Raw genomic sequence first — 24,558 nt, 5'->3', positions numbered from 1 at the left:
CTCGGACATTTTAGTGTTCGCTTATCTCTAGTCAGAACTATGTACTAACAACATTTGCTTGGGCCATAAATTCAAAATCTGAAATACAAAGTGACATTTTTAGGCGGGTTCTTGCAAATTTAATGTGGCCATTAGGGGATAAACCGAAATACTAAAATAACTCCAGACACTTCGTAAAGACAATCCAGACAGTCTGATAAAGACACTGACACTTTCTTGCAGTTCAAACAATTGTGCATTTTATTAGTTTTCATGTATTAGCAGATTTTTAACTTAGAAAGGAGTAAAAATCACATTAGGAAACCCGAGGCTTATCCACTGAAGCATAAGAGATTTCACAGGATGCCTCTACTAATTATTGTATCTGTCAACAATGAATGACGTGTGGCCGAGCCAAATCACTGAGCAAATCTGAAAAACAAAACTGAAATAGAGCCGAAAGTAGGAAAACCATTAACATCAACTTTCAGAACTTTCAATTTATGGAGGATCGTCATCCGGAGGATATATTTTACCCTGGATGTAATTTACCATTGTAAAGAATAAGAGGACCTAAACCTAAAAGCAATTGCAAACGGAAAGTAATGCATCAAATTTATATTATTCAAATGATAATTAGAAGTGAAATCAAGTAATAACCATGTAACCATTAACCCTGAAAGCAACAATCTAGCGAAGTCTTGTCCTATACTATTGGAATGAAGTCTCATCCGTCATCCAGGTTCATTGCTTGCCTTTATCTTCTTATTTCTCTGGAGCAACTTTTCCAAAAAAAAAACAAAAAAACAGGTGTTAGAACATCCCTAAACATTTCTGGACACCATCGCTTATTAAATTTCACCAAATAAGGTAAACCAAAACTGTATCAAAAATACAGATATTAAGAAAAAAGAAGGAGGTCACAGCCAACGTCCGCTCCAAAAATATAAGATGCAATACATCTATTAATGCCACACAAAGGTTGGGATACAATACAGTCAAAAGTCATACAAAGGGGCAGATTCATTAAGACTGGTGTTTTCTACTAATCTTTACAAGGCTTAGAGCACGTCTGATTTATGAAGCGGCTCCAGTCCTTTATGCATCAGAATGGAAATCTGTGCCGGTAGAGGGATTGATATACTCCCCCCGAGGCCTATAGGCACAATGACAATAATTACCAACCCAAAAATGTAGAAGAGTGGAACCAACTGCATGTCAGACCCTGACACACGATTCACTCCCTGAGGCTTCCTCTGTGGGTTATATACATAGGCCTATTATGCTACACCTTCTGACTCAAAAATCTACAGTCTAGAGTAAAGATGACTGAGTAGTATTCGATCAAATACCTCCCCGCCATAGGCATCCGTGTAAGTGGCTGAACACCATATTTGACTATTCGATGCGCTTAACCCCTTGGTGTTCGGCTGCTTACACAGATACCTATGGCGGGGAGATATTTGATCAAATACTACTCGCTCATCTCTAGTCTAGAGCAGTGATGGCAAACCTTTTAGAGACCGAGGGCCCAAACTGCAACCCAAAACCCACTAATTTATCGCAAAGTGCCAACACGGCAATTTAACCATAATACTGTGCGGATCTACAATTGCGGACAGTTACGGACCTGCAAAATACGGTGATGTGAATGGGGCTTTACCGAGTTTCAATGATACAAAACAACTGTATACTGAAAGGTAAAGGTCTCTGCATTTGTTACTTTTGAACAATTAATGTTCACTATTTACGTCGCTCAGAATTTGTTTTATAGTGACTGTGCCAGTTATTACAGCCAGTACTAATATCACGTTTGCTAGAAAACAGATATTGTGAGCTATATATAAGGTGCTTCCACACAGTACAATATGCTCCACAGTGGCACCCACACAGTACAATATGCTCCACAATGGCCCCCACACAGTACAATATGCTCCACAGTGGCACCCACACAGTACAATATGCTCCACAGTGGCTGACAAACAATAAATAATGCTAAACAGTGAGCCCCCACCAGGATAAGCTACTTACCAGCACACGTACATGAATTACGTCATCATGGCAGAGGTCACTCTCTGCTGTCAGTGTAAGCCATAGAGCTGTGGTCTACACTGATAGTTTTCAGCTGTATGAGCATTTGTACCTACTGCTGAAAGAAGCGCTCACTCACTAATGGGGAATCCTCGTTAGTGAGCGATCAGGGAATCTGGATGGGGCGACGGCGCGCATGCCAACAGAGAGGACTCTGATTGCCCTCTGTGGCACGCGTGTCATAGGTTCGCCAAACACAGGTCTAGACTCAAGAGTCTAAAGTAAGCAGCATACGCAACACATGAATAATTTTGGTGCCATACAGCAAGCAACATATTTTCAAAATCCTGCAATAAAAAAAAAAAAAATCTAACAACATACTAATATTTCTGACACAATCTATGAACAGAAGAGACATTGCATACTTATTATTATGTCTCTAGACAGCCATTATCTGATAGTTATCAGTATAATCCAGGAATGGAAATCATAGCTGAGCTTCATCAGGCTTTATCAAGGTAAGCTGAAACTAATATATCATATGACAAAAAATTTTATTGTCGCTTTAGGGGTAATGTGTATGAAAAAAAAATTACTTTGCACTTTTTTTGTTTTACTATTCTCGGATCACAAATTAATTTGGACAGTCTCGAGCCAACGGCAATAAAACTGACATGAACTTCATGTTTCCCAGAATCCAGGGGATTTAGGAGACGAGAGTCATGTTTCGGATTAAATGGTATAAATTGTTTGTCGTTTTCCTAGGGAGATGCATTGTAAAATTCAGTCCACTTAGTGATATAATATGTCTTCACGTCTCTCACATCCCTTCCCTGCTCTACGAACGTATAATGGTAAATTTATGGGAGCTGTCGCTCTGTGGTGTTCGGTTCTACTGTTGAGTAAGTCGGAGGATTGAGCACATCTTCTAGTTAAGAGTCTGCGTATTAAGCTTCTATGCTTCATTTATGCTAATTAAACTTTAATTTTGTATTTGGTTAGATCCGTATACTCGGCTTTCACGCAAAGGGTACTAAATTATAGATACACTTTATAGGCAAACTCAATCCATAATAAAACTGTCATCACTCAAAACCCAAGAATACTTAAAATGACAAAGACTATTCGGAGTCAGAAAAGACCTCAGCGTGCCGAAGCACAGGCACGGAGTAATATCTTTCAAGGGATTCTACCATTAAAAAACTAATTTTTCTAGGTAACACGTCAGAATAGCCTTTAGAAAGGCTATTCGTCTCCTACCTTTGGAAGTGCTCTTTGCCGCGCCATTCGTTCAAAATACCGGTTTGTACCGGTATGCTAATTAGTTCTCTCGCAGCAGATGCGATGGGGGCGTCCCCATTGCTGCTCGAAAACCGACTGCAGCGCCGCCTCTATGTATTTCTGTATTCTCCCCTTCCTTCTTCAGCTTGATGTCAGACGCCTGCCCAGTACGCTCTGTTCGGCGAACTTTGCCGAATGTGCTGCGCATGCCCACGGCCATAGTGTCGACACCGCAATTTCGCGCATGCGCAGTACGTTCCTCGAAGTCTTCGCCAAACACAGCGTGCTGCGCAGGCGTCTGACATCAAGCTGAAGAAGGAAGGGGAGGATACAGAAGAACAAAGAGGCGGCGCTGCAGTCGGTTTTCGAGTAGCAATGGGGACGCCCCCATCGCATCTGCTGCAAGGGAACTAATTAGCATACCGGTACAAACCGGTATTTCAAACGAACGGCGCGGCGGAGAGCACATCCAAAGGTAGGAGACGAATAGCCTTTCTAAAGGCTATTCCGACGTGTTACCTAGAAAAAATAGTTTTTTAATGGTAGAATCCCTTTCAGCAGAGAGTAGTGAACAATAAGGGCAAAAAATATTCAGCCCTAGGATAAGTTATCACATGACACACGGACTCCATACTTAATAATAACACTTTTTCAATCAGGTGACCCTAACCTTATCAGTTGGGCTGGGTTCATATGCTGAGTTCTGCTGACAAACTCCACCACCAAAATCACAGTGGGCCCCCCACACAGTATTATATGCTCCACACAGTACAATATGCTTCACAATGGCCCCCACTGTAATAGGTGGAGTTCAAAAGATTAAAATCAATATTCCTACTTACTTTCCCTTACATCTTTTAGGGAAGGTGAGTATGTTTTTGTTTTTTTTTCACCTCCCCTAGACTTTGAAGAGTATAATGCAGCAGCCTGAAAAGGAAACTCCATTTGTTCCATTTCATAAAAAATAAAACAATTTGTAATATTCAGTTTTCCCATCTCTATTTGTCCGTGGTTTTGCTAGCACCTGACACCACTTGCACTTGAATTTTTTGCCCTGGACCCTGAGATTCTTGCTAAAAATTTCTTCTCCCACTAGTGCCCATGGTGCCATATATAGCATTTTACTCCATTACAACCCTTGCAATATACACACTGGGTTATACATTTAATCCATCAGGGAATAATAAGTCATTTACTGCTGAATTCCTTTTAACCATTTGCAAAATATAGAAAACTTTTTCCTATAATTGAGCCTGTGCTATGGCCGACATGCCTCACTTATAATCTCCAAGTCAGTCCAATGGTAAACGTTGTTCTCATTTCCACTTACCAGAATTCTCACCCTCACCATCATCATCGTCATTTGGTCGGTCTATGTTCTGACTAAGCATTTGAACTGAAAGAGAAAAATACAGCGTTATTACACCCTGTGGTCACGTATCGGTGGTGCCCACGGCCCATTGGTAGCCATTGGAACTAGTAATATAATTCCAATAGCACTCAGTAGACTTAAAGGGATCGTAACATGAACGTAACATCAAGGCCAGACCTGTTACATGAAAGACACCAATGGTGACCAATAGACAATAAAACCATGGCCAAGATATAAACGAAGTCTAATAAACCTACGTCTTTATATATAGTAACATTGTATCCGCATGCAGTTTGTATGTTCTTCCCTATACATTACATTAATAAAGACATAAAACACAAGAATATCTGTACATTACCATCCTCAGATATTTCTTCAGGCTCTGGGTGGTTGCACGTATCAGTAATTGGAATGGTCTCTTGACTTTCATGGTTTGGTTCTAGAAGACAGAAAAATAATTTTGCCTATTCAAATATTCATATTTAGTGATTATCTTGTTAATTTACAGTAATTGATGATTTTAATATGTGTTCAAATTAAAAAAAAAATGCTCATCTGGCCATATTATTTCCTATATTCTCCACATTTATTACACCACCAGTGCATAGAATATACCATATTATATGGACGGAAGTTCTTTTCTGTTCAAAGTATCTTTGTATTGAAGTGTTTCAGTTAGTCATTAGAGATGAGCGAGTACTGTTCAGATCAGCCGATCCAAACAGCACGCTCGCATAGAAATGAATGGACGTAGCCGGCACGCGGGGGGTTAAGCGGCCGGCCGCCGTCAAAGCGGAAGTACCAGGTGCATCCATTCATTTCTATGGAGCGTGCTGTTGGGATCGGCTGATCTGAACAGTACTCGCTCATCTCTAGTAGTCATGAAGCCTTGTATTGGTTGACCTTCATTACATCCTCTGGCCAGGTAAGCTATTACAGAATTTTAGGAAATTTGTATGAACTAATATTGTAAGGTTAGATCAAAGTCTCAATTTTGCAGTAGAAAAGGGGAAAGTGATCAATAACCAATATGCATGCCCGGTCTCTATGCCTTCATCTTCACAGAAGATCAACTAATATTGTCAGACTGGTTTGTATTTGTGGTAGGTGAGCAATTCAAGGTCAGAGGATGTCTTCATTCTTACAATCTAAGCCAATGAGAAACAGAGGATGTAATGGAGGTCAAGCAATATAAGGACCTTGATACTGTCAATGTGTCCATGGTTGCTTGGAGAAACAGTTGAGCAATGGAGGCCACAAGGTCAGAAAAAAAAACAATGGTAGGGGAAGAAGGACTACAGCTTGACAGATTTAGTCCAGTATTTCTTCAACTTGGGATCAATATGGGGCATAGGTGTGCCTGGATGTTTAGACACAACAGTGGGGTGATTCCTGGAGAAGGGTCTAGAAGGGTCCAAAGAAAGCTTCAACATTGTGTCAATTTCTTTTCTGGATAGAGAATACTTTAACTGTTTCTCCCATGATGCAATGTGAGTTACTTCAAGACAATAAAGAGATGAGCTTCTTGGGTGTTTCCTTGCGTGTTTCAGGTATTATTAGTATTACTAATAATTACTAATCTCTGTTTCTTCTCTTACCTTTCCTCTTGGTTGGACATGTCCAGGCATTTCATGAAAATACTGTTTTTGTGATATTGTATCACAGAGTGATATGTTACATGTGTCTACTGAGTCTACTCATTGTATTGTGAATTGCAGCCTGTCAATGGTTTTGTTGCAACTTCGGGATATTGTGTCGAATTGGTTTCATGAGCAATTGGAGTCAAAATTTGAGCTATAGATATAAATATAGTTATATCCAAATAGAAAAACCAGGCAGCACTCCAATATGATGTGCAAATAATGAGGGAAGTTTATTGCCCCATGCTTCCCTCACTATTTGCACATCATATTGGAGTGCTGGCTAATTTTTTAATGATACCTTTTTTAATGGCTAACTCATAATGATGACAGAATATGACGTTTCGAAGCTTACTCTGGGCTTCTTCCTCAAATATATGTAAAAACACTTTCTGCAGGCTGCATATTTATGTATAACTGGACACAGGGATACATATAAAAACAAATAATCAATTCCCAGTTCCCAGGTTCTTTATCTTTATGGCTGTCTTAGTGATTTGTATTGAATGACATGAACCCAAGTGATATATTCATTCCATTGTCCAGAGTCTTAAATAGGGTCATGAATTCATAAATCAGTTGCTGTTTTCTTGCTTTAAAATTCCTTCTTAAAATCTAAATTTTCATGTTTTGTTATGTAACATCTTAGTAACACTTGTCTTATATATTAGTCAGCATAAATTAACAATAAACTCACTGTGAAACAGTAAACTATAATTGTTAATGTTAACCCATGAAATCACAAGTACATTGTATTTTACAATCCAAAACCCCCCATAACTTTTAGGCACATGAAACAGCATGTGATTTAATACCCCGCTGCTGCCTATGACAATAGATAAATCTGATAATTCCATCACATAGAATCATTGATGTATCCTGGCTTTAAGGTGATAGAGTGCGGAGACTCCGAACATGACATCCAAACTCATCCATGGATTTCCTTCCTCGATTGCTATTTATGACCTGCTGACAACCCCCTCTATCCCTAATAGTTCTTCGTACCAAACACATAGTAAACCCAGTCTTTCACCATGTTAAAGTGACCGTAAGCCATAAAAAAGCCCCCAAGGCCGATGCCCTCTCCCTCTCCTGTAGGCTTTCAGTACACATATCCAATAAGAATTATTTTAGGCATAGAAACAACTTAGATCGCCATGTAAATGAATACTTCAACAGAACTATGTGTCAAGCTAAATTTGTTTAAAATGCATCAAAATTGTAATATTTATATCGTGAAATATGCTTAAAACGCAGGTAGAGAGAAATGTTAACCTTGGAACAATAACTGAGATTCTGTGATTGTAGATTATGGTATATACAGTATCATAATACAGGAGGTGGAGGCAGCAGTGGGTGCGCGCCATCACTATACCATCTTCATCACCATTTGGGATAATTATCATTGGCTGTATACCAAGGTACAATGTGATCTACAAATGTTGTAAATCAGTGTCTAGGTACAAGATGGACCATCGTCCAAGAGATGTACAGGAGCTATATTTGTATCCAACAGTGCTCGCTCCATCATGGCGGACACAGTACTACTGCCGGAATCTTGGATGTAGGAAGGGGCAACAACACATCACTTCATCAGAGATCGGAGTGGACTGCAAAAAAACAAGGTAAGATGAGTATTACGTTTTTATTATATTTTTTGCCTAATGTTACTGGTGCCACAAGGAGGAGGATCATTATAATATGCCACAAGAGCCTCTAGGGGGGATGTTATACTGTGTGAGGGCCACTAGGGGAATTATATTGTGTGGGGACCACCAGGGACATGATACCATGTTGAGGCTACCTATGAGGTATTATACAACGGGACAATGGGATTGGCAACATGATGTGGTAGCTCAGATTTTGTCCCACTTTCTATAATCTGTCCCAAAATCATAATAATTAACTTCAAATATAGAAACTGAAGTATTGAAGAGAAAGCTGTGAGAGAACCGTACTCCTAGTCCCACCACTGCTTGGATAGAGTTGACGCTGGTTGCATGTTGGAGTAGTTCTAGTCTTACAATTCAGATTTCTCCTGAAAGTACAGGGTGGATATGCTTATTAGACTTCTCTGGGAATGCCCAGAGGGAATATATAAGTATATACACATGGGAATATACGGGTCTGTGGAGCTGAGTATGTACAAGTTACTTCCATTGCAACCCATCCAGTAGATCAGATGGGCACCACAAGTAATCATACCAGGCAGTCATGGGCAATGTAGTATTGGACATGATTATAAAAGTCTAATAAAGGGATTATGCAGCTGATAAAAAAAAAAAAAAAAATCACTTGCAAAAATGACTAGTCTACAGTGACCCCCAAGTGGCTGTTTTTCTGCTGGTCATCCTAGTCTATGTTTATTGTACATGACAATCAATGGCCTTGGTGACCTGCTGTCAGGGGTGAACCATGGCTTTCTGCCACCTGAAGCGGCCCGAGGAGGGGGCGGAGCGGGCGGAGCAGAGGGGGCGGGGCGGGACTGAGCGGAGCGATTGTCTTTAGCAGGCACGGAGAGGACCTGCTCTCTGCTTGAGCGTGAGGGGCGGCCGCTGGAGCAGCGCTGCTCCAGCGACCTCCCCAATCCACTGCTCAGTGACGGTGACCCTAAGCCAGTCCAGGACGGCTTAGGTCAGCAAAAATGCCGCCCTCCCTGTGACCCTGGCATAGCGCCACCTGAAGCGGTCGTTTCAGGTAGCCTCATGGGGGGTGTGGTACTGCCTGCTGTATTACTGGCTCAGTGATGGGAACCAAGATGGCCGCAGCATGGCACTAGACCACTGTGACCATTGATTGAATGTGGTGGACACATATGGTCTACTTTTATTTGCGGGTGACTGTAAATCCATTTAAGATTGTTGGACTTTTTGAGAAATTTTGCAATGTCGGACACCCTTTAAGGATGTGTCTGAGAAGAGGTAGGAAGTTGTCAATGGAGTTACAGTTTGTAACTGGATCAGAACCAATGCAAGATACAATAATGAGAGAAATGATAAAAACGCGAATATGAATATCCAGAAAACGCAAAATAGTTACCTATGTAATGACAGATAATACATCTACAGGAAATTAAATGGATGAAATATCACGAGCCACAAAATGTCCCCATGACTGAACGCTGCCAAAGCACAGAACAGGAAGTGTTGTCGTGAGGACATCGGCGGAGGGCGGCTGGAGACTGCAGGGTTAGGACTTCAATAACGGATAATATGGTAAAGAATCCGGCTACAGCACGAGCCAACAAGAAGACCCTTATAGAACAATCGTATAAATAGCAAGAATAGTACAGGCCCTACAAATTTACATTTACATTCAGGAGGTGTCACTTTTTTTTTCCTTACAAAGTACTCTGGACATTAACCATTTCATGATCAGATGCATTTGTTGTTTTACTTCGCCATGCTATAATATATATATATTTTTGGTTAGTCAGGTAGGAATTTATTTTTATGTTTGCATTTTTTTCTTTTTTAATACAGTATCTAGGAAAATGTAAAAAAAAACATGGTGCTACTTGTCCCAGTAGTAATTGACCCTTCACAATTTATTTTGTTATATTCTTTAGGGGCATCATATATCCGAATTCCGAAGTTTTATACATATGTGTAAAAATCTCAATCGACACTTATATTCTTTTCGTAGTATAGGGGGTAAGTGTCCGTAACAGCACAACCTCTTTAATGCCCTACTGCATATAGTCAGTGGACGGTCTGCCAATCGATGGCTTACTTATATAGCTTACTTATATTCCGCAGCACTTTACAGATATTGTCAGTCCTATATAGGGCTCACAATCTAAATTCTCTATCAGTAAGTCTTTGCAGAGTGGGAGGAAATCTTGGAGTAGGCCACTATTTTTAGATCAGTGGGAATGACTCTCGGACACCCTGTTTCGAAGTACTGAATTGACTACAGTTTTTGTTTTGTTTTTTAATGTAGATTGCGAGCCCCACATAGAGCTCACAATGTACATTTTTCCCTATCAGTATGTCTTTTTTTGGAATATGGGATGGAAATCTATGCAAACACGGGGAGAACATACAAACTCCTTGCAGATGGTTTTATGCCCTTGGCGGGATTTGAACACCAAGATTCAGCGCTGCAAGGCTGCAGTGCTAACCACTGAGCCACCGTGTGGCCCCCTTGACTACAGTTTTTGACATTGGTTCATACTACACATAAGCAGTGAAGAAATGTCTGTACTGGTGAAGAGGTTGCAGAGTTTGATTAGGATAAACAACTCATGTAAAGTAAGCGGACCTGTACAATCCCCTGTAAACAGCCAAGACCATGAATTACCCAGAACTAGGGTTGAGCCGATCTTGAGATTTCAGGATTGATTTTAAAATCCGATCATTTTCCAGCCGATCCCAATCGCGATCGTGAAATTTGCTCGATCACCGATCGGAATCTGATAATTTCCAATCCCGATCACTCAACCCTAGTCAATGCTTCTCTATGGGAAAAGTCACTTTTAGGATTGAGCTGATCTTGAGATAACCTCCAACCTCGATCCCGCTGTAAAAGATCGCGATCGCCGATTGGAATCCGATCTTTTCCAATCCCAATTGTTCAACCCTTCCCCGAACAGATTGTCTGTGATAACTTTTAAGTTCCAACACAAACAGATATGTTCACACTTAACTGATCTCCATATTAAGTAATAATTTCAATTTGCCTTAAAGATCTTACATGCCGCTGTACTGATTTTGGTGCAGGTAGAATTTTTTCTCTAGCCCCCCACCATTCCCAAGCAATAATATCTGTTAGTTTCAGGACAATCATGCTCTTTAATATGGGTGGTCCCTGGACTGGAACAGACAGCCTGGGACCGCCCATCTGACAACAGAGAGCATAATTGTGCTGAAATTAAATTGAAAATTGTTTGCTCGAGGATGGTGGTGGGTCTGAGAAAAAAAATTCCAGCAAAGAGGCAACTATTCAACCCAAAAAGTTAGAGTTGGTAGAGAAGGTGAAGTGTCCTCTTTAAAACCAAAACCAGACCAAATTTGGGTTGTTGTTTTTTTGTTCTGTTTTTTTCAAAAAAAATAGGAATAATATATTTTGCTAACTAAGATCTGTAAAGTCTTTTTCATGTGATCATTTACTTTCTAAAATTTTTACGTCTCCGAGCTACTGCTGTCAAATTTCCGTGAATTCCTATTTGTCCTTTAACATATACTATAAATTAGCAAGAATCCATTTCACTGCATGAGGCGGCACAAAGCCTCGGCACATACAATGTTCTACAAGCTGTTTGTAGCCTTTATATACAACTCTACTACGCTCATTTATTTTCCTTTCACCGAACCTAATTACCCCTTTTTCAGGCAGTCGGAGTATACAATCAATCATTATGAAGGAAGAAAAGGTATACGAAGGGCGCAATGCACTACTGTATGAGCCAAGTCAACTCAGCCTGTGCTTACATTTGATCTACAAACTCTATGACAGTGTAAAGTAAATTGGGTGGCTGACAGTCTATCAATGAGCTACAAGGCTGAGATGTGTCTTTTATTATAGTCTAAACACTATATAAATTGGTCCACACATCAGTCATTGAGACTAAAGAGATACATTCTTCCTATAATGCCGTAAATGAACAGGGACTCATAGACAGCACTGTTATAATAGCAACTTATTACACCAGAAATGTTTCACTTGGCGTAAGACGTTAACTCAACTTGTTCCCATTGCTTTCAATGGCTTTTGTTGTGTTTTATTACATTGTATTAGGTTTAAGTCAAAAATGGCAACATCTGTAGATATAGAGTTGATCAGATTGAAAAGAGTCACAGGTTCATCATGTCAAAAACGTAATCCTACAGTGTTGATCCAGAGGAAGCCAAAAATCCCTTTGAGCTTAATATCAATTGGCCCAAATTAGGGGAAAAATTAAGGGAAATTAAAAGTAAAAATCCATATCTCAGCTCCAGAAATCTAATATCCATTATAGTTAATATTATATCTTCCAAGGACAGTGTGGATATTTGGAGTATAAGGCTCTGTTTACACAAGTAACATGGCATAGTTCACATCTGCGTTTGGCATTCCAATTGGGGACCCCCCCCCCCCCAAACGGACAAGCACATGGACCCCATAGACTAAAAAGGGGTCCGTGTGTTTTCCGCACGAGTCATGCAGATAGGAAAGTAGTTCATGAAGTACTTCTCTCTCCGCATGATTCATGCGGACAGCGCACGGAAAACACACAGACCCCATTATAGTCTATTGGGTCTGTGTTCTTTCATAAGCTCACCATATTTGTCAATTCATTCAGTACTCAATTTGGGGGTCCCCAAGTGGACTTCCCGAAGGGAATACCAAACGCAGATGTGTTTCTATTCCCACAACCATACCCCCTTTCTAGTGATCGTGGGGTACCAGCTGTGCTTCTTTCTGATATCAAACACTTATCAACTATTTCCTTTAAAGAAGTTACCCAAGTTTGCAATAAATTCACTGCCCCCTTCCCCCTCCCAAAAAAACCCCAAAACAAAACAAGATGCCTACTGCCACACTTGTTGATGAGATGGGAATCGGGCTGCACAATACCAAGTATTGTCTACGATGGTAACATTAGTAAGATTGTTAACATTACTTTAGTTGGATGACAACAATATTGTTGGCTGCAGAGTCACTTCCAAATCTTCAAATAATTTTGTGTCATTAATAAGTATAGTAATATATTTTATTAACAGAGTTTCACTTCTTTCTGTAAGCCAAAATCTACTTTCTGTCACTGCTTCTCCATGGAGTATAGGTTCTTGCTATGGCTGGAGAGTGGGTCCTTCTCTAGGGTAATATCAAGATCATAGTTTTACTTCTATTATCCCAAGTTGAAGTGTGACTGTGAGAATCTCATCTTTCACATGACACCAGAACCATGGTTCTGTGTTTTGTAATGCCTGTTTGAAGTTCCCTCTATTACAGCACGTTGGCTCAGTGGTTAGCACTGCAGCCTTGCAGCACTGGAGTCCCGGGTTCGAATCCTGCCAAGGACAATATCTGCAAGGAGTTTGTATGTTCTCCCCGTGTTTGCGTGGGTTTCCTACAGGTACTCTGGTTTCATCCCACACACCAAAGACATACTGATAGGAAATTTTGATTGTATGATTGTATTTATATGGGACAGGGACTGACAATATCTGTAAAGCGCTGCGGAATATGATGGTGCTATATAAGCATAATAAATAAATAAATATTACACCAGTAGACTTAGTCAGAAACAGCGAGGATTTTGGCTACCAAAAAGAGGGCAAGAATACAAAGGAGACAACATGGATTTTGTACAGAATTTCAGACAAAATCCAGTATATTAGAAAAATTAACACAAAGAAAATCAAAAGTTATTCAAAAGTTTAGGTATGAATCCAATAAAAGGCAACGACAGAGAATATACTACTATGAATTCTTTTGTTATGAGTGCGTTTGCTATATCCATCTTCCGATTCTTTTTATTGTCCACTCTGTACTACATGAATGACGTGATTCATGGAGTTCAATATTTGGATATACAGTAGTATATGGAGGTCATGTCTTCATGCAAGAGCAGCATTTAACAATAATAAGAAATCCCAGCGGGTATAATGAAGCGAATCCCTGCTGTTCTTTTACATCTTTTTTTAAAATTCCATTTCTTCAGTCAGAATAACATAATCCTACCAATGGGCTCCTACAATAATAATGAGTCCAAAGAGCGTAAAATGAGAACAAACGCGACCCACAGCTCGCCCGTAGCCAGATCACAAGCTCGTATGACCACACTTTCTTCTCCTTCGCCATGTATGTGCACTTTGCTTGCTTTTAATTTTTCGAGATGTTGTATTTTTCCGAAGAACATTAACTTCGCAGGTCTACTTTTAAGGTACACAGTGGGTATAATAAAACCTATTAAAGCTATTTTTCCCCCCAAATATAATTAGAGATTTTCTAATGGTATTAAGATAAAGATTTTTCGGCAGCGGGTAATCATTATGAATTAATGACTAGACTCCAACTGTTAGGTAATTGAGAAACGCAATCCTTTCATCTGTAAAAGGTAGCGTTCTTAAAAGTGCCAGTGCAAAGCTAAAGTTGAAAAGAGATCTGAGAAAAGTGAGATATCCCGGCGAGCTCAAATATTTAAGACTCGCCCACCAACACATCAATACATTTATTTCTATAGACGCGGCACATTATAATTCTAAGACATAGTGATATATATCTAAGTTACTGGAGTAAATTATTAAATATTAGTTAAAAGAGAATCCATTATGTAATCTAATGAAAAGGCATCAGATTTCTATATAGGATTATACCATATACAATTTTTTTTCCTATTTTTACAATTTTTTTTTATTTTTATTACTTTGCTATATTTTTTTTTAGTCTATTAGTCTATTGGAAGAGAAGTTATATTTATGACAACCAAATCGTCTGCCGTTCCCTAAAAGAATAATAGTTATATGGTAACGCACTTAGTCTAAGTCTCATATGGTCGACAAAGTTCCAAAAAGTTCAACTGAACATAGGTTGTCCCTCTGCTGGGATTCATAGTCATCAACTCTAATTTGGCAGCGGTGTTCAACTCCCCTACAGTGCGCCCATAGGTGAAATGAAGCATTACACAATGTCTATTAAAATCAGTGGGAAGACTGTGTAGCGCACCGATGTGTTGGGTCCTCCAGAGAGAGGAAAACTCTCCGCGTAGCTGATTTCTGCTTCAGCTAATTGATGGAGACCACTCATGCGAGTATATTTCTATAGTATTCATCAACGCATTCTCCCAGAAAAGAAGTCACAGAAAGTTTCTCATGTATATTTGGGTCACATGTGCAACCTTATTCCATCTATGGGCACCTTGCACTTACATTATGCCACAATCAGGATTTCAGGATTACTGACAGTTCCTAACTCATGCTGTCTGTATTTTCCCATCGACTGACTCTACTTTGTATGACTAACCACCTGCTTGCTGGTTGTGTACTGCAGGACTGGACTACAGACCTTGGTTCTGTGAATTTTAACCCATACACTTTAGACAAAACTCAGCCAAAGCTTTAGATTACTGTGGCATCATTTGGCAGTCCAAAGTGGACTTCCAAGAATCCTCCAATGACTAGGGTTGAGCGATCGTGTTCGGAAAAGATCGGATTCCGATCGGCGATCAAGAAAATTTCACGATTGCGATCGGAATTCCAAACACAATCTTTTTAGGGGGGATTGAGATCAGTGATTATTTCCCACAATGCTTTGCTACTGGCCAAGCATTGGGGGAAAAGCTAACAATGTTAGCCTTCACACTGAGTATATGCTCTGCTCATTCTGAATGGAGTGTATACTCAGTGTGAAGGCTCACTGCGGTTCCATAGGAATGAATGGAAGCAGCCAGCACACAGCCTTAACCCCTTGCACGCCGGCTGCGTCTATTCATTCTAATGGGAGACTAGCTAACATCTCTAGTAGCTACTTACCTGCAGAGATGGCTGGTCCGGTGCCCGATGTTCTCGGTCTTCTTTGCCTCGCTGCCTCCGCCTCCCAGGTTATTGTTAAAGAGCTAGGAAGAAGGCGGGGCATGTGGCTTAGGAGAGTGTGGGGGTGGGTACAGGGCGGGGAGACATGATGTCTCCCCTCCCAGTACCCACCCACACTCTCCTAACCCGCCCACACTCTCCTAACCTGGGAGGCAGCGAGGCGAAGAAAACCGAGAACACCGGGCACCGGACCAGCCATCTCTGCAGGTAGAGATTTTTTTTTTAAAAAAAAAATCCTCTGGCTACTTAGTGATTACAGCGTGGATTCTAACAATTAAAGCGTTCAATTGTTAGATTCCATGCTGTATAGTGAATAGGATTGTTTTTAAAATCCGATCTCTGATTAGTAATAAAATCCCATTGATTTGCATTGGGATCGGAATTGGGATCGAGATCGGGTTCGAATGAAAAATGATTGGAAATCGGATTTCAAAATCGATCCTGAAAAGTCAAGATCGGCTCAACCCTACCAATGACACATCTGGGTAAAGAAGAACAAAACATATTGGATTGCAACCTACTCGTTCCTTTGTTTCTATCAGAAATATGTCACTGCCAGAGGGTGTCAGGCACCGGTTTATTCCATCACCCCAGTGAAATAAAAATGCGGGCTTAGGTGAGCCAAACAACAACAGCTGAGTCAGCATTCAGAGGACAATTATTTATATACATAGCACCTTAAGGGCTATTCAGGATGCAATTTGCAGACTCGGAAAATATATATCTGTGTATCAGCCAGACGTACTGGGCATATGTCCAATTATAAAACAACTTCTCATAAATGAATAGTACAAGTGAATGTTAGAAACTTTGTAATGTATATGTTTAATATGTTAGAAAAATGTTTCCTTCTCCGCTTACCAAGCATATTAGTCTATGGAGAGGGAAGGGGGAAGTAGATGCTGCTGGAAAAGGAATATAAAACTTCTAAAAATTCTGTATCTTCACACTTAACAGATTGAGGAAAAATATATTAATTAACAGCCTCATTCTTCCCCCTCCCCTCTCCGTAGAGTTTCTGTGTGAGCCACACAGACACACAGAGTGAAGATGAGAGAAGCTTAAAGGGGCTCTATCAGCAAAATCATGCTGATAGAGCCCCACATATGCGTGAATAGCCTTTAAAAAGGCTATTCAGGCACCGTAAATGTTATATTAAACTACCCCCCAGTTTTAAAATAAAACCCTAAAACAGAATGTGATAAACTTACCGAACGTTCAGGGTGTGCCGTCTTCTTCATCCACGCCTCCTCTTCCTGCGAGGTCCTCGGGTCCCGTCCTCCTCCGGCGCTCGCGAACTGACATTGCTAAAAAAAAAATAGCCTGGGCGCATGCGCAGTAGCATGCTGCTTCTACTACGGCTACTGCGCATGCGCCCAGGCCATTTTTTTTTCACGCATATGTGGGGCTCTATCAGCATGATTTTGCTGATAGAGCCCCTTTAATAAGTGGAGAAGGAAACAAAAGTCTTTAATAAGATATACTATAGATTTTCTTATATTCATCTGTACTATTCATTTATGCTACCTATATTATCCATTTCTCTCCCTGCCCCAGTATGTTACAACTGTCTGCATCACTGTTGTCTTCTGTTTCCTCATCACCTTCCATGTTCCCATATACTGTATTGATGATTTTGAGATGGAAAATCCATAGTTACTGGTAATGCACTGGGAATATTTCATATTTTTATTTCTATACCAGTAGAGGAGATCAAACAACCTCAAGAGATACCGGAGGCAGGTGAATCTCCGTAAGTCTATCATCATGGCAAATTTTCGGGTTTTGCCTGCAGTTAGTCTTTTCTATGTCCTCAAATATGTCACATTTCACAGGCTGCCAGGCACTTACAATAAAATGACTAGAAATGTTATGTAACTTCAGCCTGCACTTAAATATATTATAATACCCTGACATCGCATTTGTTACGGTATAGCAGTGAAAACCCACTGTTCGGTAAATGGCGGCAATGTTACAGCATTAAAGGCAGAGCTTACATCTAAAATTATCTAAAAATAAACTATTACAATAATATCTTTGCCCAATGCCTGGTCCCCTCTCTAACTCCCCACAGCGATTTTAAGAAATCACTTGAAAGTTGGAACAAGCACTTTTATGTTCACAGCGAGATAATATGTTATTGTCATTACCGTGGTTGGATTTTATGCTTATATAGAAAATAAAACAAACAAAAAAAAATAGACTGGAACGGGATTGGTGCACTGATGGATACTCAAGAATACAACAATAACTCTGATCAGCACGAAGAGGCCATTGTTATGTATAATGGAATTAAAGCACAAAAGCCCCTTTGTTTTTTTTATACTTTGGGAGAAATGTTACCATTTTGTTCCATTTTGTTGTTTTTTTTATTCATTAGAGCTGTGCTGGGAATACAATGCATTCTGTACTACACGTAAAGCAGTTTGCCAGGTCAAACTGTATTTTCTGCTTTAGTTTTTCATGTGGATTGAAGAAAAAACTAAGAAAGTACAAAGTGTGACTGAGAAAAACAAAGCAAATATAAGTCCTTCTTCATCGCCGTATTTGATCTCAACAAAGGGGAGACAAACAGCACAAACATTTAAGGATGTTCGAAACACTGTGTAATGGGAATCTGAGGCTGAAGCTTAAGAAAAATCTGAGGATAGTTACACAAAGCTTAAGGAGGACGTCGGCTCTACCGCTTGCTGGTTATGAAGGCGACTTTACAGTGAGAAAGTTTTCTGTCTTGCAGACTGATTTATGGCTGCCCTAGCCACTTTCCTGCCCCATCTGCCTACAGAACTATTCATCAAGAGTTTTAGATTTCCGCATGAGATCCAGCGCACTTGGAGCTCTACTTTAATATAATAGATGCTAGCTGTACGGACTTGAAATTCCAGTTGACAGTTCTGTACACTAGAGTAAGACCTTCCATGATTCTCCATTCCTTAACCCGTTTATGCATTATTGGAATGGCAACGCAAAAAATTTCAACCTCCGGTATTTTCCCATTTCAGGGTTTCGCCTGCCCTCCTGTCTCCTCTCCCTTTCACTTCCAGTTTTTCAGTTCGCTCTTGAGGAATGAACTGGCTTTGAGGACAACTTGGAAGAAGGAGCTGCTTGTAATAGCGGTACCGACTTCAAAGTGCATTGGACAGCTTAAAGGGGTTGCCCAGGAGCTGAATGCTTTTCATACCAATAACAATCATAGGATTCAGGTTGTTTGGATTTTTGTGGAAAGAAGGGATTGTCCAGGTTTGGAACCTATTTGATAGGGATGACCTATTGACACGATAGGTCATCAGTACTAGATTGGCCAGGGTATGATACCTGAACTCCAAATCAGTCAGCTCATGATCCTGTATATAGCATTATATCTTCAGATCCTGGACAACCCATTTAAGAAGAAGAGCCTACTCTGAAAATGGCACATGTTGAAAGCAGCAAAAGCCTACATTACTGGGCGACCTGATTACTAACATGTCCTGATCTGAATAATAACATATCAGTCCACTTCATGCCTGGTGCTCCTGAACTCAACAACTTGTTTCTCTCCACAGATTGGCAGCCGTGCACAGGGGACCAGCACCCCCAAATATAATTAGAGATTTCCTAATGCTATAGTGAGGATTTCTCCCTTTTATAAGTCATGCTGCATATTTCTATGAGATCTCCTCTTGTACATAAAGTATAGATATAAAATGCATTACCACGACTAGATATGTGTGACTTCTGTTCTTTGTTCTCCAAGATAACCAAGAAAAGTTGCACAAGTTGTTTTTTTTATATATATAAATCTCACAGTGATATGTTAACAGGAACGCCAACAAGTGTTTCAATTTTCCTCTGCTTTAAAACTTTCCAGGAGACATTACATTTGGGTCTGAATCTGAAGTCATAAACTGGTGAACTATGTAACAATCTGTCAGGCTGACAGGCAATGTATCAAATGCTTCAGCGCATTCTCCTTATTTGAAATCCATGTGTTTAGTGACTGCGTCTTAAGGAATATATAAACGGGAAAGGAAAAAAGGATTCTATTGAATTGTATAAAAACAGACCAAAAAAAAAAATCTACAAGATATCTGGAATATAAGTTGTTCTTTTGTGTTGTATCGAAATGAAAACCTGCCTCTCCTATACTGTATTTGTATCTGCTCATGGGCTTTCTTTTATATCGTAGCAGCTTGCGACCATTATCTGCATGATAAATATGTGCTACTTGTCCCTATAGTGGTCTCAATTCACAAGTACACAAAGTCATAAGACAGTAAAACTTAAAGCGGGTTTCTGCAACTGTCCTCAAATGAAAAACTGTGAGGTCTGAAACCCGGGCCCCCCAGCAGATCAGCTATTTGAAGCAGCACAAGCCACGTGATGTTATCTGCCACATGGTCTGATCACAGCTCAGTCCCATCCAAGTGAATGGGCTAAGCTGCAATATCCAGCACGGCTGGACTTTGTAGATACTAAAGAGGCTGTTCATGCAAAGTGATCGGCTAGAGGCCCAGCTATCACACCCCTGCCAATCTTTATTTGATGACCCGTCTTATGGATTATGTCCCTCATTATTTGGACAGTAAAATCGGGCATAATGGACATTTTCTGAACACCCTAAATGGTTGATCGATGCTGCTGAAATCAGGGAGTTTTCAGGCCCCACTTTTCATACTGAAGACTTATTCACATCTAATGCCGCATACATTATTGCAGTGGATTATTGGAGTGGGGTCCAAGACCCTGACCCCATACAGATCAGCTGATCCAGATGATGGAAGGTAGAGCAGTAGACTGGCAGCTGACGCAGTTAAGCTATTCAAGTAATAGGAATAAAGCTGCAGCTCTGTCTAATGTATGGTTGTGGCTCCGGGACTTGCAACTCGTATTAGTTGAATGGCGTGACTGCTTCTGCTCCTAGTCAACTGCTTTAGCTTTCAGTATCCGGATCAGCTGATCTGTGCGGGGTCAGAGTGTTGGACCCCACAGATAAGATACCCTGTGTATAGGTCATCAGTACGAAACATGCATTTGGAGCTGTAATACCCCTTTAAGTCTTTGAATGTTTTATTCAACCATTTCCGAGTTATTCCAGAATGACTACTGTTGTTGTAAGTTGAATTATCGTAATTTCTGGACTAGGAAATTTTATATCCCGTTATTATAACAATTTATGACTTCTTGCCTGAATCCCATAACTTGTGAAACAAAGCCCACACTCTCATGAATATACAGCTTGAAAGTAGGCCATCTTAAGACGAGCTTCTTTGTTTTATTCCGATACAGATTTAGGAGATCATTCCTCCCGATAATTAATTCTTCTTCATCTTTCCATTCTCTACCCATAAACACACTCACTCCTTCCAGCTTTTAGAAACCAAAGTTTTCTCGGTGCTCATTAAGTTTTTTTTTTTGTTGCTGTTGAAACTTACCACTTAGCCTAAGACAACCTTAAAGAAGGCCTTTTATTAAAATTAATTGAAAACAGAGGCAGCCTGACCCTGCGAAAAGGTAAGAGCCTTTAGTTATATGCTATAAATGTGCGGCTTTGTTATCCAAACACAACAGAAGCTAATGGCTTTTGGTAAGTGTCTCGTAGAAGACAACGTCGAAACAAAGGGCGCTTACGAAAGTTTGGTAAATGAGTCTGTAGCATTACGGTTTATCTCCGAATGTCTAACCTTCTCATTTTAAACGCTTTATTGAAACTTTAACTGATCTCCAGTGAGGGTTTGGAAGCTTAAGCTAATTACACTTGGCGGAGACATGCTTGATGAGATGGGAATAAAATGAAACTTTTGAAAGGGTGAAAAATCTCGGACCATCTGCTAGTGACATTACACCGGGAACAACGGTGAGGAACAGAAGGGCAGCTAGCCAGAGAGAAAAGGTGCATGATGCTTTTAATTACTTAGTCAATGAAACTATTACTTTCTCCGAGGTAGAGAATGAAAAGGAAAAAAAAAATCCCGAGCATCCGTATCAAAAGCTGAAACCAACGAACAACAAAAGGAAATAAGCAGAACCTTCCAAGGAGATGTCTACTAATTAACGGGCCCATGTTAATCTGTGTTTGGGAAACCATTTTTGTTAAGAATACATTAATTTCAAGAAGAAGTCTTATGTCTTTAGAGATTGGCACTCAAAGAATTGCAAAAAAGCTCTTTAACATAACATTGGGGTTGGTGACATCATAGATTAGCCATTATGTCATTATGTAACCTAATTAGGTGGACACGATTAGAATCACAAGTAATGAGACGCGGTCCATGGCACACACTTATAGAGCTTGTGTATCGTAGATATTTATTAGAGATATTGTATAAATCACATTGCACTTTTTCAGTCAATGTTGAACTTTAGTTTGATATAGACACAGTCTGCCTGGAGAGCATTTGGAGTGGCCTGGATGTAATGTATGTGACATGTTTAATAAACCTGTGATACACAAGCAAGATTGGTGTGTGCCATGATTGATCAATGGTTGCAACGGACCATCTCACTGGCATCTTGCCTAGAATTTTTACATTTTACCAAATCTGCCATGGAATCTGCATTGTTTCATTGATTTTCATTGAAGGGGTACTCCTATGACGCTTGTTCACTAACCTGCAGGCTGTTATGCTCTCTTCACTTCCTGCTTTTCTTGGCACATTGGTGGGCAGGGTTTCACTTGCACGGGATTGGTTGTAAATGAATTACCACAGTGTGAAGCTGATGTAGCAGAGCTGGATTTGAGTCAGTTTGCATTACATACAGAGGTAACGGACTCCCTATCTCAACCCTTATCAGCCAATTAAACCGACTGATAAGAGCTCAGAAATCCCAGAGCTCCACTACTTATCAGACACAAACAGCTCAGAGCTGCTCCCAGCCCCTCCCTCCCCCCTGAGAGCAGGCAGCTACATCACTTGGGAAATGAGCAGATAATCCCAAGGGCCATAGAAATGGAGTGTAAACAATGAAGTGAATAAATTAAGATAGCGGCCAAACAAAGCAGTTTTGATAAAGCAATGCATTTAGGAAAAGTCTTAAAGCCACATAAACTAGCAGTATAGATAGGACCCTTGTGATGGGACAACCCCTTTAATTTCTAAGCAAGGTTGGTCAACAAACATGTTAGGCAATGCCGACAGATCTCTGTATGCTGTTGAAAGATCTTTGACTGCAATGTAATGAGTTGCAGCTACTGGAAACAGAGGGAATGAGGGAAAAGGTCTGAACCCGGATGAGATGGGTGGTGAAGAGCAGCGCTGAGTATGATTAGTGTGTGTGCTATATTGTTATTTCTGACTACAGCAAATAATGCTGATATATTATAATCAATACCAATATTATAAATGTGAAAGTTTGGATGTTTGTTACTCAATCATGCAAAAATGACTGCACAGATTTGGATGAAATGTGGCGCATAGATAGTTTGTAACTTGGAGTAACACATTGGCTACTTTTTCTCCCGGTAAATGAGATGGCTTCATGACTGTTATGAATTTATGTTCACATATTATATTACACTGCTCTTGGCAGCAGCTTATCTCAGGATCTGATAAAGCCTGGTCTGTTATCTCTCTGTGTAATCACTCAGCTAACCCTCAGTCCATTCTGTACATGCATTTGCATATTATCTGATCTAGTCCAGGCAACATGCTGACACACTGAATGGGAAAACACCTTTAATCCAAATCGGCAGTTTGCCAATTTTAAACATGCCGAGAAAAAGAAAATCTAATTTGTTGCAAAATTCTAAAACAATGAGAGCAATGAAGCAAAGAAGTCACAGAGTTCTCCTCAAGCAGAGCTGAGGTGGATCATCAACGCCAACAACACGCTCATTATATGGCGCCCCAGTGAGCTGCTCAGATGCTGGAATAATCACAGGCACAGCACGAGGAGCAAGTTTGACCAGCAGACCAGCTTGAGAGCTGCCAAAACGCCAGAGCAGGCGAACCATCGACGGCAGCAATTTGCTGAATATAGGTGGATCATCGACGCCACAACATGCAGATGAAGTCGCAGGCAGAGGCTAGTTAGGCCATAATATAGAACACTCTATATCTATTGATAGCTATTATATAGAACATTATATTATTATATCTAACTATAGCGAATGAAGCCATTCTATATAACCCTATATAGTTAAACCTATAACATATAAAGACATATAGAGACTTACTAATAAGACTTATATATAAACATAAATATCAGGAAATACATGAGCCCCGCAGCTGTCATCTCACATTAGTATTGCAATATTGCTGCACGCCTGTTATTTTCTTTGGAAAGTGGAGAAATCTTGAAATGGTATTTGTTATCTATAACAAAAAGCAGATGTGTTTGCTCACAGCTAAATGTAAAATTGTGTTTGTCTAATTGTGATAATGGAATATAATTCTGAAAAATTCAGCTTTCATCTGCCTACCAGGACACAACAACAGAGTCCATTCGGGGCTGATGGTGTGTTATAGAACGCAGCAATTTTGCATCACGCAGCAAATTGTTAATTCTTTGTTAATAGGACAATAAAACAGGGAACAAGGAAACTGCAATTAGTGTATAATAGTGCGACCAAATGAGTCTGCAATTCAAGCATATCAAAGCCATTTACCTAAATTTAATACAAGAGCTTTAACTAAGACAAAGCAATCACAATATGGCGTGATCGGCGGTACGTATGGAATCATAATTCTCCATGTAAGCTCTCGATGCAAACGTGAAAAAGCAAACATCTCAAAGTGATATTTGCACGCGACCTACC

General features: G+C 40.1%; 1 protein-coding gene across 1 annotated transcript in view; it reads right to left on the bottom strand.

The window, feature by feature from the left end:
• Positions 1–223: 223 nt before the first annotated feature.
• The window catches only part of MACROD2 (mono-ADP ribosylhydrolase 2), a 1,460,592-nt gene continuing 1,436,257 nt past the window's right edge, over positions 224–24,558 (bottom strand). The window contains exons 19-21 of the mRNA XM_075267382.1: positions 5,022–5,102; positions 4,622–4,687; positions 224–761 (exon numbers count right to left, since the gene is read on the bottom strand). Of these exons, the coding sequence (XP_075123483.1) occupies positions 745–761; positions 4,622–4,687; positions 5,022–5,102 (164 nt within the window). The 3' untranslated portion in view covers positions 224–744. The remainder of the gene's footprint in view (positions 762–4,621; positions 4,688–5,021; positions 5,103–24,558) is intronic.

Source organism: Leptodactylus fuscus, chromosome 3, assembly GCF_031893055.1.
Source record: "Leptodactylus fuscus isolate aLepFus1 chromosome 3, aLepFus1.hap2, whole genome shotgun sequence".
In the NCBI taxonomy this organism is placed as follows: Eukaryota; Metazoa; Chordata; class Amphibia; order Anura; family Leptodactylidae; genus Leptodactylus; species Leptodactylus fuscus.
Note: the sequence above shows the minus strand (reverse complement) of the source record. Positions and strands in the feature narration are given on the sequence as shown.